The sequence below is a fragment of the Vanessa tameamea genome, chromosome 17 (assembly GCF_037043105.1).
Source record: "Vanessa tameamea isolate UH-Manoa-2023 chromosome 17, ilVanTame1 primary haplotype, whole genome shotgun sequence".
Lineage (NCBI taxonomy): Eukaryota > Metazoa > Arthropoda > Insecta > Lepidoptera > Nymphalidae > Vanessa > Vanessa tameamea.
Window position 1 is genome coordinate 98,387 of NC_087325.1, and position 16,501 is coordinate 114,887.

The 16,501-nt window shown below is 37.3% G+C and overlaps 1 protein-coding gene across 1 annotated transcript; it reads left to right on the plus strand.

The window, feature by feature from the left end:
* Positions 1-2,453: 2,453 nt before the first annotated feature.
* Positions 2,454-16,158, plus strand: LOC113394791 (uncharacterized). The gene is made up of 9 exons (XM_026632213.2): positions 2,454-2,543; positions 2,812-2,857; positions 11,220-11,422; positions 11,590-11,777; positions 11,860-12,035; positions 12,116-12,777; positions 12,853-14,296; positions 14,418-14,529; positions 14,617-16,158. Exons 1-9 carry the CDS (start codon positions 2,487-2,489, stop codon positions 14,738-14,740), a joined length of 3,012 nt encoding a protein of 1,003 aa, XP_026487998.1. The 5' UTR covers positions 2,454-2,486; the 3' UTR covers positions 14,741-16,158.
* Positions 16,159-16,501: the final 343 nt, after the last annotated feature.

Consider the following 16,501-nt stretch of genomic DNA (forward strand, 5'->3'; position numbering starts at 1 on the left):
AATAAAGGAAGAACGAGCCCGATAACATACTTCGAATAGAAATTATCTCGAGTAAGCCCGGCCTGTGCACGATGATGTTAAACTCTAATAAGAACTCAAACCGTGGAGAGTTTTGCAAGAACCTTATCTGCGTGAACTGCATTCGTCCGAAACGCATCGTTCGCGAGATATCTGGGAAACACTCGCCGAACAAAAAGCGGGATTATAAGACGCTATCAGTATTAGAGACGATAACACCGCTCACATTCATTATCGTCGAACGTTATCTGTTTACACAAATCCAATACAGTAGATGAAAATCAATAAGCACTCTATATTGTCAGCGTGGTTTTAAACAATAATTATTATTGATAATCGCTCCAATCGCTACTATATTAATGTTATACACAATTTACGTCCTTTTTTATCATCGGTTCGATACTAAATAATTAGGAAATACCCGAGTCACCGTCTACTTGGCGGTTACCTCTTTCGGTTCCTTTGCAGGAACGGATTTCGTCTCAGGTCAATGTCTGATTGTTTGTCACAGAGTAATTGAGATTGCGACCGGCTACTTATTGTCTAACACTCATGTGCGTAACAACAGCTAATATCGCTCGGCCCACCGTAAGGCGTCTGTGGTCACAGACGGATCGGATGACTGATCGATATAACATCCGAACACTAACTAAAGACATACTCCAGGGAAATGTTAAAAGTGCAAGACTCGACATTATCATCAAGCGATAATCGGGCCCCACCGGTACAACAGTAGCGTAAACAATAAAAATACAAATCGTGACTTTTGCATTAATAATTTACAGTTAAAGAAAATCTCAAACATGAGGGTCGAAGTGGTGCTTTAGATAATTTTATGAAAGACTAAACGTCTCGTGTTTAGAGGCGGTTAAGAGTGTGTCAACAGACCGCCTCGCTCAGCGCAACGTCCATTGCGGGTACGTGTTGAATGCTCGCGCGTGTCGGCAACTGCTACATAATGCATGTATCACATGTGCGTTGACGCGAACTGACCTCTGATATCACCTTAGGGTATACTGATCGTGAACACACCTCGTGTGTATAGTATATTTATACCATTAACGTATCTACCCACTTATGTTCCTGATATATTACCTCTGTATGCACCCACTCATTATATATTGTACCGCTAAGCAGCCATACTTAGTATTGTTGTGTTCCGGGTAGAAGGGTGAGTAGTCTGGTGTCGCGGTGGTGCCACAGTCACAAGGGACATCATTTCTCAGTTACTAAGGTTGTTGCTGCCTTGATTATGTAAGAAATGGTTAATATACGTGGTGCCCACTTACCAGCAGGTGGACCATCTGCGTATGCTGTTGTTGTTTCTTGTTAATAATTTGACGTTTGTAATGCCTACATGTTTTTTATATTTCCCAGGCCGCAATATGTATTGCAAAAGAGTATAGCAAAGTATTAACGTTTCAAATTGAACTAAATACAATACAGATTTTCTTTAATATTAGTAAGTACTTTCCTTTTAAATATTATTTTTTAAATTTAATATGTTGATTTTTCGTTATTTTAATATGATGAATTTTCGTTAAGCATTTTAATACTTTGTTTCCGACCAACGATAAGAAAAACAACCTTTTATATTACGCGGAGAGGTCCAAAGGTCTGCAGTATAGAAGAGGTTAAAAAAATATCTATAATATTTTTCCTTTCCAATTAATTTCAATAAAATTAAATGCGGAATCTATTGAAGTTTTTTACTTACCCTAGTTGTCGTCTGAAAATGTTGTTTCCTTTTGGAAAATTAATAGCTAGTCTAGACTTTAGGACGGATAATTAAACGATTCGAACCCGTATTTGTGTGAAGCAGGCCTTGCATCTTTGCTCTCTTGAACTGTTATTTTTTAGACAACACCCCCTTGGGTAATTTTCGTTGTCTTTTAATGTTTATTCAGATTGGATCATACAAATGTTATCACATTGAATACTTCAACTAATGTAGGTAAACATTTCTTTTCTGATTATTCAAAAATTTCGACAATTTCTGGCGTGGTTATCTCATTTGGCCTTCACTTTACTTTGGGAAGTCATCTGATATCGAATTTCGACCTTATTTAATCACACGTGACTCATGGACCGTTTCCAAAGTGAATAATATTCAGTTTCAAATAAAACACCTTAAAAACAGTGTAGCTACCGCGGACAGACACGAATCTCATAACTTAATTAATATTTTACAGTCATCATGATTTCCTAACGAGTCACGGTCAAGCATCATTGTTTCTAAGTGTTCTAGAGATTGATGGTGTATTTTGTTGCAGGTCAGTGAGCGAGTGCGCGTGAGAATGTGAGGCGCCCAGCGCAAGCGGTGCGGTTGCTAGCGATGGGTGCTCACAGCGTGCGGCGGGGGCGTTGGCGTTTGCACTTGCCGTAGCTGCTCCGGCGCCGTACTCGCGCCGCAGTAGAGCCACACTCGCACCTCGTGCAGTGCTAACGCTAATCGGCCTAAACGCACCATGGCCGACGACAACACGATCATCGAAGGCACGGTTAAATTCCGAGATGGAAAGAAGGTAACGGCGACAGATTGTAGCGAGGAGATGTCGTGATTTTAAATGACATAACGTCTTTTATCTTTATCTACAAATGTAAGATTCAACAATCCAAGATATAACTTTTAATTAATCCGTGGAAAGTTAGCCCGCATTTAGTGCGAAATAGATTTTGAAAGAGTTTCTTTAGAATTAATAATGTCTTGGAGTATTTAATGTGTTCATTGATGTTGTTAGAGAGATAAAGTGAGATGTAACACGCGAGTATCACAGGTTCGTTTGTTCGCAGTGGAAGTCACGCTGGTGCGTCATGCGGAAGCTGTCACCTGTCGCGGGTGAGACACGTACTATCTTAATATACCGCGTGCTATCGTCTTCCCAACAGCAGATAAGCTTATCTGACATTGAGACATTTATTTTGTAAATGTAATAAACAAAACACGTTTGATTTAGTAAAGGTATAATATAAATAGCAATAAGGATGCAATATGTCGGCAACAAAAATGAGTAAAGCGCGAACTGACCCTCCACTCAATCGTTCCATAATAGTTGCATTCAAATACGACTCAAAGTGGTTTCATGAAAGAATGCGTGTACGTCATTACTGGAGACGGAGAAAACTGCGTCAGAAACAAATCATCATAATATTAACCTGTTAAGTCGCCAATAGCATTTGAAATTAGGCAGTCTCACCAAAGAGTATATAGCTATCTGAAACGTATATGACTATATGTCATTCTGGATGTTTTTGTATCGTCATCGAACGATTTGATTTGTTTGAGTAAGTCGATAAAAATATCTATTATATATAATCGATTAAAATATAGAATTATTTTTATAAAATAGCACGAGTAAGTAGTGTCGCGATGAAGCTAAAGTTATGTTTGTAGCTAACATTCGCGCTGACAACCGAGCGTCCGTCACTAAGAGCGCATTAGGGGCGAGTGCGCGGTGCAGTGTTTGGGGGTGTCGTAGCGAGCGCCTGTTAACAATTCAGGCGCCGCCGTAGCTCGAGCGGCCGAGGTGGATGTGCCGTGAGACGATAATGAATACGAGCACGTCGGGGCGCCGCGCCCGCCAGGCGTCGCGCGCCGGTGCAGGTGTTTCGCGAGCGCACGTGCTACTGAACCCGTTGTCTGTTTGAATATAAGTCACTAGCTAACTGTCCTGACTTCTGTCGAGTAAATGAATAATATGCATGTATTAAATGCGCGAAGTGATTCGTCGGTCACCACTGTGCTAATACATTTTCGACATATCTTTTTTATATGTTTATCAATTCAAAACTCTACCAAGGAATATCTCATAAATTATTAATTTATATTGTAAATAACGATTGTAGTAACTAGTAAACTAAAGAATCTATTCCATCTATACGGAACATGCAAATCAACTATTGTAGGTACTTAAAAACACACACTACCAACAATTAATAAAAACATCATATTTGTTACGTTTAGAAAGATTTTTCTTAAGGCTACGTTATATTCCAGATAAATAGTAATTCGTTGATTTAATTTGTAATAATTAAAATTATATTTTAGAAAAAATTCAATACACTTTTTAAAAAAAATTATAATTCGACGAAACTTAGAAAGGTAGCCAAACAATTACTGAAACGAATTAATGAAAAAAAAGGACACAATTCGTGATATTTTTCGCAAGTTACAATTTTCAGTTTGGTTACACTTGATTGACGGCATAGTTTTTTGACTATTTTAGTGTTTGTTTAAGTATCTACCATATTAAATCAATTTTCGAAGAGTACAGCATTGATATCCGAAACTATCTTGATTCCGTGAACTAATAAAAGTATAATGATAAAAAGATTTACCGAAGTAAGGCTCAACATAGATTTATTTTAGTGCGCGATTGGTGATACCGTTCACTTCTTGTATTTGTGGTTAAATTCTTCCTAATCTTAAGTAACACATAAACAAAAATGATTTGTGAATTAATGTGGACAAAGAAAATATTCCTGTGGCATTATCATTCCAGAACACATGATATTTCAATGAAACTAAACATTTATAAATACTTCACTTTAAACAATAATAATTGCACATCATATGAATATATATGTAAGTATATAATAATTACATATAGTCACGTCATAGATACATAATAACCTTTAGTATAGAATACGCTCCGGCAATCAGAACACGCATCATAAGGAGAAGTGTATTCTATTGATGTTTGCTTAAAGTGTTCTTGATTCACAAATATTACGTACTTTCTATGTTTATAGTTTTATGATAAGTTAAAAATGTACTTGTAAACGCAACCGTGTAATTATAACCTGTATTTACTGTAAACAATATTTTAACTAATGCGTAATCGACATCGAACACATGAGTTCGATTCTATAAATTGATAATGACTACGCGATTGGTTTAGTTAATTCAGTAATGAAACGGCGTAACGCAGCGCCGCGACGCGCGTCGGCGCCGCCGGCCACCGCACCACTACACTACACTGCAGCCAAATGAAACACCTCCTTTATTTCCTTTCCACATGTGAACGGCATAATTGATTCATTGTGGTATTGTGTGTGTGTGGTGTGTGGTAGTTAAAAAAAAAAAAACAATATATATATATATATATCCCGCTGAGTTTCTTTCGCCGGTTCTTCTCAGGTCCGAGGTGCTAAATTCCGAACCGGTGGTAGATTTTTGACAATCAATAAGCAAGTGTAAACACTTCTATATTGAATAAAGATTTTTGATTTGATTTGATTTGATTGATTATAAAATATATACATAAATCAAACACTTCTAAGAAATAGTACACTAAATTAAATAAGTATTTAAGGAGATTAGTAATAAGTAGACTAAAAGTATTGATGTACAACATGTGGAGGTCAGGAAGAAGAACGAAATTAGCTCGTGCATTATTATAAAAATGTTTTAAATAATGAAGGAGCTCGCTCACTTCACACGAAGTGTTTGGCTTGCAAACTCTAAACGATTGCTGTTTAATCATTTATAATTAGTGACAGATTACTCCAATCGCTCTACCCGGGCAGCTGGCTGTTTCCTATAATTAAGCCTGCGATTTCGTATTTTAATTAGAAGTTCACAATATTTGGCTCTATTACATTAATTAGGTTGCAAGTCGACAACAGCATAAGACCTGACAAGATACCATGTCTTTAGATTTGTAAATCATCTGCGTAGAGGTACTAACGCGAAGTAGCAAGCCGCGGTGCATTCATTTACTAAAATAGATAAATTAAAAGTAAAAAAACCTTTTTAAAATCGAGCTTTTATTAAAATGCACTAAAAAGAGAAAAAATATACTTTAATCCTAAAACTTTTACTGTTAACTTATATCGTCATTTCATATTTGACACAATTTATATGATATAAAACTTGTCGCAAGATTAAAGTACTCGTATTTAATAGAAGAATTTAATAGAAAATTTTAATAGATAAAATTATTTACATGAAATTCTTGAACTTACATGTTACAGAAGTAAATGTAATTTATGTTTATAATTCAGTTTGAGCTCGGTGGTGTAGAAAACGTCGTGATAAAATTGGATTGTCAGGATACACTGGACGGCGTCGTAAAAAATTCAAATTTTCTGCTTGTGATAAGGAGAGTTACTCAACAATTGTATGATCAAGGACCGTTATTTGTTGTCAATATAAAAAAACTGTGAAGTATTGTCACACAAAAGTTTTGCTATAGTTGGCTAAACCGTAGCCATACGGGCAAACGAACGGTCATGGCGTTAGCTGCATCTCATAAAATATACTATAGCCCATATAGAACGCATTTGTTTTGTGTGCATTCCTCGTACTGAACATTTGCGAACCAAATTCGGTAGTTCTGTTTACCCACACTGTGCTTAAACTAGAATAGTTTTTCGAAGTCAATAAAATTTGAACAACAAGTAATGTATTAACAAACATGTTATTAAAACGATAAAATTCGTTCGTTCAAACGTTTAGATAATCGTAATATCGTTTAATGGAAACATAAACGCAGATGTTTCAGGCTCGCTTAGCCTAGTTAGTCGCGTAGTGCTACAAAGGTGACGACGCGCCGTTTCCGCGCAGCTAATGACGGCAATCGTCGCGGTAATGAAGCGCCACAGCGCTGCCGCCCCGTGACACAAAAGTCGTGTTCCGCTCGAAGGCACGGCGAGTGCCGTTGACTGCGTCAACTGATATTAACGTCGAAATTCAAGCTTCATTTTTGTTGAAGCGTGTCAAGATGCTCCTATGACAGCCCTTTGGAAGATTCGTGTGAAGTTAATTTAATTCGTGCCATTGTTTAGAATTATGTCAGAAATTTATAAAATCTAAATATTTTGCTTTTTTCAAGAAGGCTTGGATTGAACGGGTGCCGATAAAGGCTTAAGCCTGAGCACTAACCAATGATTTTCATGTGCATGAAAATAATCTCGTGCGCGGCGATCTCCTGCATGTCGGATGCGAATCTGCTACATGTGTATTCACCAATCCACATTGGATAAGCGTGGTGGAATAAGCACCGCACCTCCTCCTCAAATGGAGAGGAGGTCTTAACCGAGTGGAACATTTACAAGATGTTACTATAAATTTATTATACTATAAGATATATTTAAAAGCATTTTCGTGTTGTTATTTTACAAAATCTATTAATTTTATTTTGTCGACAAGATACCACCGGCCTTTTTTAATTTTGATTATTAAAAATATATATTTTGTATTCTAAACTTAAATGTACTTTTTGATATAAGATTATTTTAAGGAAACGTCTTTATAAATGAGTGACACATTGAACAACAACTTTTATGAAACAGCGAGAACGCACCGCGGGAGCTTCGAATGTTCTCTTCCGCCCTCCCTCGTATCACTCATGAATGCACGTGAGCTGTGTTCGTGGTGTATTTTACAGAAAAGTAAAGTGGCAGCCGGACATGACCACTGGGCTAAGGCCTGCTCCTCTTTTACGAGAAGGCTTGGCTTATTCAGGCGCGGTGCTCCAATGCCGTTTGGTGGATTCACATATGTGTACATAAGTGGCAGATTTTCATCCGACAATTAGAGGCTTCTTCGCGATCTACAGAGTAGAAATCTGTCAAACCTGTGCTAGGGATTTGTCTTTTTCTGGTAGGGATTCACATTCGTCATTCGGTTCGAATCGTGAGTGGCTAGTGTTTGATTGTGAGTACAAGAGATATATCATTTCACTCGCTGGAACTGTAACATACACCCGTATATTATATGTAGTTACAGCTGACCGTTTACAACTCAGGTCACGTTTGTAAAATATTTTCAAAATAAATGATTGTTTAGACTGATAAGTGAGGTCAATTCTGATTAATATTGATTAACTTGACCTATTTTAATGACAATGTATATTACTATTTCATCATTACGAGTAATTTTAGTCAGAATTCTAGTACATTCAGAACGAAATTACTTTTATAAGAGTACTAGTAAATTCCATTCCGACTATACGAACAACCTGTCTAAAAATGTGTATGAATAATTCCTTTACACTTGACACCTGCACTGCAGCGCCGCGCCGACAAATAAAGTTTGATGCGAAGGGGAATAAGAGCTTTTAAGCAAACCCGAAACACCTCGCACGCGTCTCACGCCAAGTGATGTGTACACACACACGATATCGATAACAGGGAGCGCTCGATGGCAAATAGAAGACAAAACTTACAAACTGAAATCGTTTCTTGTTATCTATTTTGTTTTCATTTATGAAATTAAGATCTCATATTAGCGAGTCAAGGTCTAAGCCCTTGGGGGTAGATTTAGGGATCCCGTGCATTGTTAGTCTCGATAAGTCGCGGCACGCGTCTCCCTCGGGAAAGCATGAAGGGGTGATAAGGGACGAGGGAACAAAGGGCAAAACGAGAACAGGGGGTCATCGGCACGCGGAGCACGCGCTCCCCGAAGCGCGCAGGTACGGAAGACTGCTGCTGCACGTCAATCGTGATTGCGAATATAAATATTAATGAGTGTTTAGAGATCAACAAGTCATAGAGTTGGTGGCATCATTCGATTGTTCGTATAATTCTATGTTGTCGAATGAGACGAGTAATGAAATGTCAATCGTTTACATTAAATCGATACGATTGCTGATTGAAATGATGTTACATACATGAAATGTTATGTAAAATGTGAAATTTAAGATGCCGGGAGAATTTTTCTATTATGTATTCATATTTTCTTTTTTTTTAGGTAGTTAGTTTAGTTTATAAGATAATATACAAATGCTTCGAAAATATGATATGAAAATCTGTAAATCTGCTGGTTTGGAGTAGGGCTCACTTTTATCGAGAAATTCCTATTTAGAGTGCGAGTGTGTGGTATACTTTGCCCTAGAATACAACCTACGTATATTATTGAAAGACAGTCGCTCGTGTTGCCAGTCGCGAGGCATCACTAGGTACCGCCAGGTAGCTTCAGGTATCGCGTAGTGCTGCATCGAGTCGGCTCGTCAGAACGCACCGCAGTATTTCGTGTTCATTAATTACACCGGTCGTTGGAACGCAAATTGCAGCCCCACAGGCCGGCCTCTAACGATCGCGTTTTAATTTAACTCCGCATTATTTAAACGTATTAATTGGACGACACGGCCACTGCATAAAATTTAATACCATTTACCGCTAATTTAAATTTGAAATTGTATGTTAGTACCGAATTACGATTGCCACTAGCGGTCGAGTTATTGAGACTTTCAATGTTACTACGACTTTTTAAAAAAAAAATTGTGCAGTTTTTTGAATATGATAAAAATACAGATTTTTGTAATTTTTAATTATAGTTCCTAATACGAGCAATAAAGCGATTCTGCTTCTCATTACGCCGGAACTGATAAAGTGTACACGAGGAAACAAAAGTCCTGACTTGTAGTCCCAGAGGAATCGCTTTGATAGTTTTGCTAAAAATGTCACAAAGATTCCTTTGTAAGCAATCGTCGTAAGTTGTCGGCAGGAATGTCAAGAGTATAAGTCGAAGAGCTTGTTAGAGAAGCCTGCTCGCAGACAAGTAAGCGATGCGCGGGACGCGAGGCCGTCGGAGGGCGCCTCGTTATCTCTTGCCCTTTTATTTGCAGTCATAGACATTTCGTGTCATTAAAGTTTTCACCGATGCCTTTATTTCTTGAAATATAACTTTGATTCCCTCCTATGTAATACCTTTAAAATATCACAAGATCTAGATGAAAAACAATATTTTTATTACCGTTATTTTATACTTTAAAATTAATGTAAGACTTAAGTCAAAGTCAAAATCTTTATTTACTAGTCTTAAAATTGTTTGTTACGTCATCCTCAATAAAATCTATACTTTTTATTTTATCATACTATATGGTAAGAATAATAATAGGTGCCTAAATGAATTGTCCAAATGTCAACAATATTTACCGATAGTACAGTACGTATAGTAAGTCCAATGGCAAAGAATAATAAAGAGAAATCGCCGCTGATATGAAATGGCACGTGTCTCAATACGATAAGCTTAAATTGTGAGGTACTAAACGCGAAAGGTCCATAAGAAACTAATGGTAACGGCACGAACAAAGCGTGCACAGATGAAACGTGCCGAAATGGCCGCAGACTACACAGCGGAGATACGTTGCTCAGTTTCAACATTTCATCAGCATTTAAAACTTAAGAAAGTCTCAGGCATTCTTAGTTTATATAGATACGCAAATATATAAATATAAAAGTCAATTAAGTAATTAGTCAAGCATTATACACGAGATAGATACAAATTTTCAGAAGAATAAAGAGATCTTAAAGACTTTGTAAACAAAAGACTGGTGTACGATGTACTCACAACCGGACTATAGTGGAAAATTCTTCAGCTGTGGTGCTAGCGCGAAATCAGAGCGATACCTTGAGTATCCGCACAATCTTTTCATTAGGGATTTTGTCACGGACTTCATACAAACCCTTAAAGGAAAATACACCACACAGCTGTGACTGACACATAACAAATATTTTTTTAATGACTCGTGTGGTGCATATAGTCAATTGGCTGACCATGACCTTCGTAGGTCGATGAAAGTCATAATTTCCTCAACTTCTTTTTACGCCTGTTAGATCTGCTTTGATTTATATAAAGAATTAAATAATTTAGGAAGTGACAGTTTATATTTATAAATAATATTGTATTATTAATATTTTTTTAAGAGCAGCAAATGTACTTTTTATTCTGTAACTTAAATTATAAGTAAATTAGCATTTAAAAATTACATGAAGTGTTGTTTTTATTAAAAAAAATCCTAAACGAAATAATTAAAATATGAAAAGGAAAGTATTATTGTGCTGCTATTGTTGACAGTAGTATTATAGTGGAAATCGATTATTACTAAGTTCAGATCAAACGATCTAAAGAGACAAAATATTCCATAGGATTTATTTGAAAAATAAATCGGCCCCACAATCCCTCATTCATAACTTACTCGCGACGGCGTATCTGACGCGGCGACAAAGGTTTCGGTAACGCTTATTTTCGACTCCATAAAATACGAAGAATGTAACTCGATCCCCTTCCCGGGCCAATAGTTTTTTTTATCAAGGATCGATAACATGTAACGAGTGGGTCACTATAGAGAATTTAAAGCGCGTTTTACTTCTATACTATATGTATATGCAGTTTATTGTATATGATACTATGACACAAATGATTATAGCAAAATTATTATATTTGGTTGCTTACTAAATTGGGTGTTTTATAGATTGCGTCCACCTTCAAGTGTATCGCGACTCGAAGGCGCGTTGGGGCGGCGCTGCGAGCAAGGCCTCCCTCTCTCTGCAGCAATACCTGGGCTGCGAGGCCGGCTTTACGCTCGACAAGCATTCGCATACACTAGCACTCCTATGTCGCGACTTCACGGCAGTGCTTGCCTTCGAAACACGCGAGAGACTTATACAATGGCAGGTACAAACCTTCGCAAATGCAATCATAAGTTGCTAATTTTTGGATAAATGTTCTTACGGTATCAGTTTTATACGGATCAAGTCATAATAATTGTATTCTAAAATTGTATTTATTTAATTTATATGCATATATTTTTAACTCACGTTATCACTTTTATTATCGTTCAGGTAAAAGTTGGAGCTCAACTAGGGGAGGCGCGACAATATCTTGTGCTAATAGGGTCAGCAGGGACGAGCACTGGTTGTAAGAGATTAGCAGCGGGCCCTGCGCGACTGCATCTACATCACCGCCGCTTCGCATTGACTGCAGGCGTGCCACCACGCTTGCTGGGCGTCTGGGAAATAGCACATCTGAGGTAGTTTTTGAACTTTTAAAATATATTTATGTTTCGCGTGCCTTACTGCATAATACTCATGTTTATTATTGATTTCAAATAGACGATACGGCGTCGTCGATGGGCGTTTTTGTTTCGAGGGTGGGTCACACTGTGGAAAGGGTGAAGGACTTCACGTACTAGTGACTGATCAGGCTACTGAGATTGCACGTGACTTCGATTTGGCATCGAGAGGGCAGTTGTCACCTAGAAGAAGACCCTTAGGTACAAGAAAAGATGGTAAATAATTGAAATATATTTCTTTTTGTATGGTTTAAGTAAAGTTTAAGTTATTAATGAGCGTTTTATGTTTTAAATAGGTTTGCAGAGTCCTCATTCCAATAAATCCTTCAAATCAGATTTACGCAGATTAGAGTTGAATACAATAGACCGATCACTCCCTCCTACAGATTTGCGTTTATATGAAGATCCTTGTATAGGAGATGACATGGGTGCCATTTCGCCTTATTGGCCTTCAGCAGAACGAACTCAATATCCTGACATGGGCTTAGGTGACACGGCATCCGTAAATGAAACAATTGATGGTGCAGATATGACTCCTTGGAACGGAAATGGAAATGTTATGTTAGAAAGGTGTATGAGTTGTATATCGAAATTAGGTGCGTTATCTCGATCGTCTACGGCTGCTTTAACACCAGGAGCAAAACATTTTAGTCCAGCGTGGACAATGGAAGCTGTAAATGAAACTCATAATGAGGTAACAGCTACTGATGCTGCCGTAAGTAGTGATACACCAACAAGTGGGTTCAATATGGACGATGTCTGTCGATGTTCAGTGGATAAGCCACCTGATCGACCTCCTAAGCCCTCAAGAATAGAACTTAAATTAACAAAAAAACCCCCTATGCCTTTACCAGTAAGGTCGTTTACTCATACTCATCTATCGTCTATTGGTGAAAATAACGCAACAAACGTTGGCCCATATGAAAATTACGATGTGCCAAAAATACCATCCGCAGAGGTAAATAGAGGTATATTTTAACTTTCTCTTTTTTTGTAAAAAGGTTATATAAATTTTTGTTTCTTTTTTTGCCAGGCAGAAGGAGAGTACTACGACACTCCAAAAAGACTTAAAGAATGTCTTAATAATGAATTATTTCAAATCACAAAAAGCTCGAATTCAAACACACTTATATTAAAAAAACCTTGTGGATGTTTACTTAAATTAGGAAAAAAGTTGAAACAACCAAAAGTAATAGAAACGGATGAAAATTTTCAACCAACCAATTGCCCTTGCCAAAGAGTAACAGATTGGGCAAACAACTGGATTAAGCTGCCTTATTGTAACAGAAATATAGACGAAAAAGAAACAATAGCGAAAAATAAAGAAAATGTCATACCGAGTACCAGTGATCGAAGTGCACTTTATGCAACCGTGGATTTATCAAGAAAAACTAAGAGAAAAACACAAAATGAAGTCTGTTTGTCATCTAGCGATTCAATGACTCGCAGTCTCGATTCAAGAGTAATCCAGATTGAAGAGGGTCCTCAAGCTAATTATGAGAACCTAAATTTTGCTCTATCTTTAGAACATTATGAAAATGCAAAAGATTTATTAAGAAGAGCAGGAGTTACACAAACGGAACTTGATGCTCTTAGTACTAATTTAAAGCCAATTATGGGTTTTACTACGATAAGTGGAAAAACGATGTGTAATAAATGCGGTCATCTTAAAGAAGATAAAGTTGGAAATATTAATAGAAAAAATTCTAATGATGAATATTTGATGATGGAACCCAATTCTTTAGAAAATAATAAATTCGATCAGGACAAATTATTACCATCTGGATATACCCCAATGTCTCCGATAGGTAGTTTTGGATTCCATACTTTGAAATATCCAGCAAAGAATCCTATAAGCAGATTGCTTGATGAAAAATCTGCAAGTAACCCTACATTATTTGGGCCTGAAGAAACACGGCCAAACGCATCATCCGCTGGAGAAAATATTGAGTTGCGAGCAGTACGAGATCGCGCAGAATTTCGAAAAAGGTCAAGTTCTGCTGATTCTTCAAGATTTCTCGACGATGTTAAGGAATTTGACAGTAGCGTTGGAAGCCGAGGTTCAGCTTCTTCTATTGAAACTCTACGAGATTTGGGTGTACGTGAATCGAACACACCTTGTGACTGTGTTACAAGTAAGCACTCGGACGCTGATAGTTCTGAAGCATCTAAAGTGAAGGGCATAACTGTCACTGCTGGTGGGAATAGAGATTCGTCAAGTTCAAATGATTCAGGTGTATCGAGTTGGTCTCTACGTGGTGAAACAGCACCCAATGCAGCAGATTTTGAACTTCCGGCAACGACTGCGGCGACAAGGCGAAGATATCGTACCGCTCGCCGCACAACTGATTCTCCACGTGGTACACCTCTTCGACGATCTCGTTCTTCTGGAGGTACAAGAAATTCACCACCCGCGACGCATAAATGTTGCTCAGCTGAAGCAGAAGTTCCTGTTCTCATTGTAAAGCCACTTAGAGGTATCGTATCTAGCCTATTAATTATTATTGTTTCGAAATAATATCCTATTATGTTCTTAAAATTGAACAAATTACAAAAAACATTTCAAGTAATGTTATTCAACAGAGTGATTTTTGACAGGTGTCATGGATACGCATAGCACATCCAGCGGTACCTCCGATATGTCGGACTACATCGAAACACTTTCCATTTGTTCTTCGCACTCCTCATCAGACACTCCTATTACAATGCGGTGAGTTTATTACTTTTATATTAGCTAATGTCTATCTATGTTTAAAAGACTACGTCGCGAACTTATCCATACCCATTTGTACGGCAGAGTTGTGCGGCAAACTACGAGCACACTTCGGCCGCGTTCTGGAAAAGAGTACCTGCCGTTAGCACCACGCCTCGCCGCTGGTCTGAGATCGACCCAGCCGCATTTATATTCAAACCTCCCGTAGTCATCAGCCATTTACCCCAAATGCTTTGGTTATTAAAATCACTCTCATAGTAATTTAATGTGCTGCTAAAAATATTCAAGATTTATATTTTTTATACTAGTGATTAAATTATCTGTTCTAATAAGTTTTAGTAGTAAAAAAGATTGATTTTGTCCGTTCATTTAGTCATAAGGAATAATAAAGAACTATGTAACTCGTATGAATCGAAACTGGGTACACAACGCTCGGTACACCTCCGTCAACTGGCGATTGTTTCTGTTTATCTCGTCACGTCACCTCACTTTATTCTAGTCTCGGTATTTGTTCATTACTGTAACCTTATCTCCCATGTCACATGTACCTTCTTTGTGTATTTAATAATCAGCTTAATTTTGAAGACCTGTCATCGTTTTGTCTTAAGTACGATCCGTCCAAGGTCTATCTCCAAGAGTGCCAATTTTCGTGATATTATTTCTGTCCTAATTTAATATTAAATTTCACACATATTTCTAAAATGGCCACCCAATGATCGAATAGTGTACCTTTCAATTTACCAATCTCCGTCTTCAATTGTTACACCGATCTGTTAAAAAAACGTAAAGTTCTATAGAAACGTTTTTGTTGTAATAATAAAATAAATACAGTATGAGCTTAGAGCGATAACAAGCATGCATGTCTTTTTAAAGTTTTGGTACCGATTTATAAACGTAAAATAAATTTAAAACACGAGTATTAGTGTATAGGGTAATGTTATCAGACATTAAGAGGGAAGTCTTTCGCCAATGGTCTTTTTATGTTGATCTGCCAATACGTCACCAAATTGAGAAAATGTAAGCAAGTAAAAATAAAATTGTTACTAAAACTATACGAATTATATAACAGGTTAATATGATAGATAACTTTACAAGACACGATGCTCTAAAAATTAAGCCTAAGAAACTGCTAAGAGTTACCGTCTTACTTCTAGTCATTTTTACTAATTAATAACATATTTAAACCGCATACGATGTTTAAAAACAAATATTTAGAGACACGAATATTATTGTAAATGAACTTATTCTCTGCATACAACGAGTTTTTCGTTTTTTGTTAATTACTATGATGTAATATTTTGATATTTGAGTTTATTTAAGAAAAAAATATTTAAAGTCTGAAATTCCCCTCGTTCGGGAGCGCTCTGTGGAAGCGAGCTGCGCTTCGGCAGTCATGAAACTTACTATAGCAATAAGCAGTGCAACTGAAGGTGATCCGATGTAATATATATTATATATATATAAATTATATTAATATTTAGTTGGTAAGTCGTTAGAGAAGCGAGGCGGGTCCCCGGGCCGAGACTGGACTTGCAAGCAGGTTGTTTAGACTTTACGCTAGAATGAATTTATATCTAAACTAATGTTAATATCTCGAGTTTCCGAATAAAAAGAGAATAAACGTAATTTCTTGTTTTACTTATCGCCTAATCAGCCATTAGAAGAAGACGAATAGTCGTCGGCGGGCGTCGGGGAAGCGGCTGAAGGCGGAACACAAAGGAGCGCAATAATGACTGCGAAAAATTTTCTGTGCGAGTTTATCGTCTTCCCACTTGACAAAGAAAAATCGGCTCTCTAAAACGATGAGCCTTCGCCGAGAGGAAAACATGTTAATTAGTGTCGAGTCGTCGGCTTAACGAGGAACTCCCTTAGATCGGGTACAATGCATTATTAAAACTTACCGATTTATTATCTTTATTTAAGATTAATTTATGTGAGCTAATTAACAGAAAGTATCAAATCATTGATT

Bases quoted from the DNA above. Each gene is read 5' to 3' on its own strand.
- LOC113394791 (XM_026632213.2), top strand. From the start codon at position 2,487: ATGGCCGACGACAACACGATCATCGAAGGCACGGTTAAATTCCGAGAT. The intron at 11,778-11,859 runs GTAGTTTTTGAA...GATTTCAAATAG, and splicing joins TGGGAAATAGCACATCTGAG to ACGATACGGCGTCGTCGATG. The intron at 12,778-12,852 runs GTAAATAGAGGT...TTTTTTTGCCAG, and splicing joins CAAAAATACCATCCGCAGAG to GCAGAAGGAGAGTACTACGA.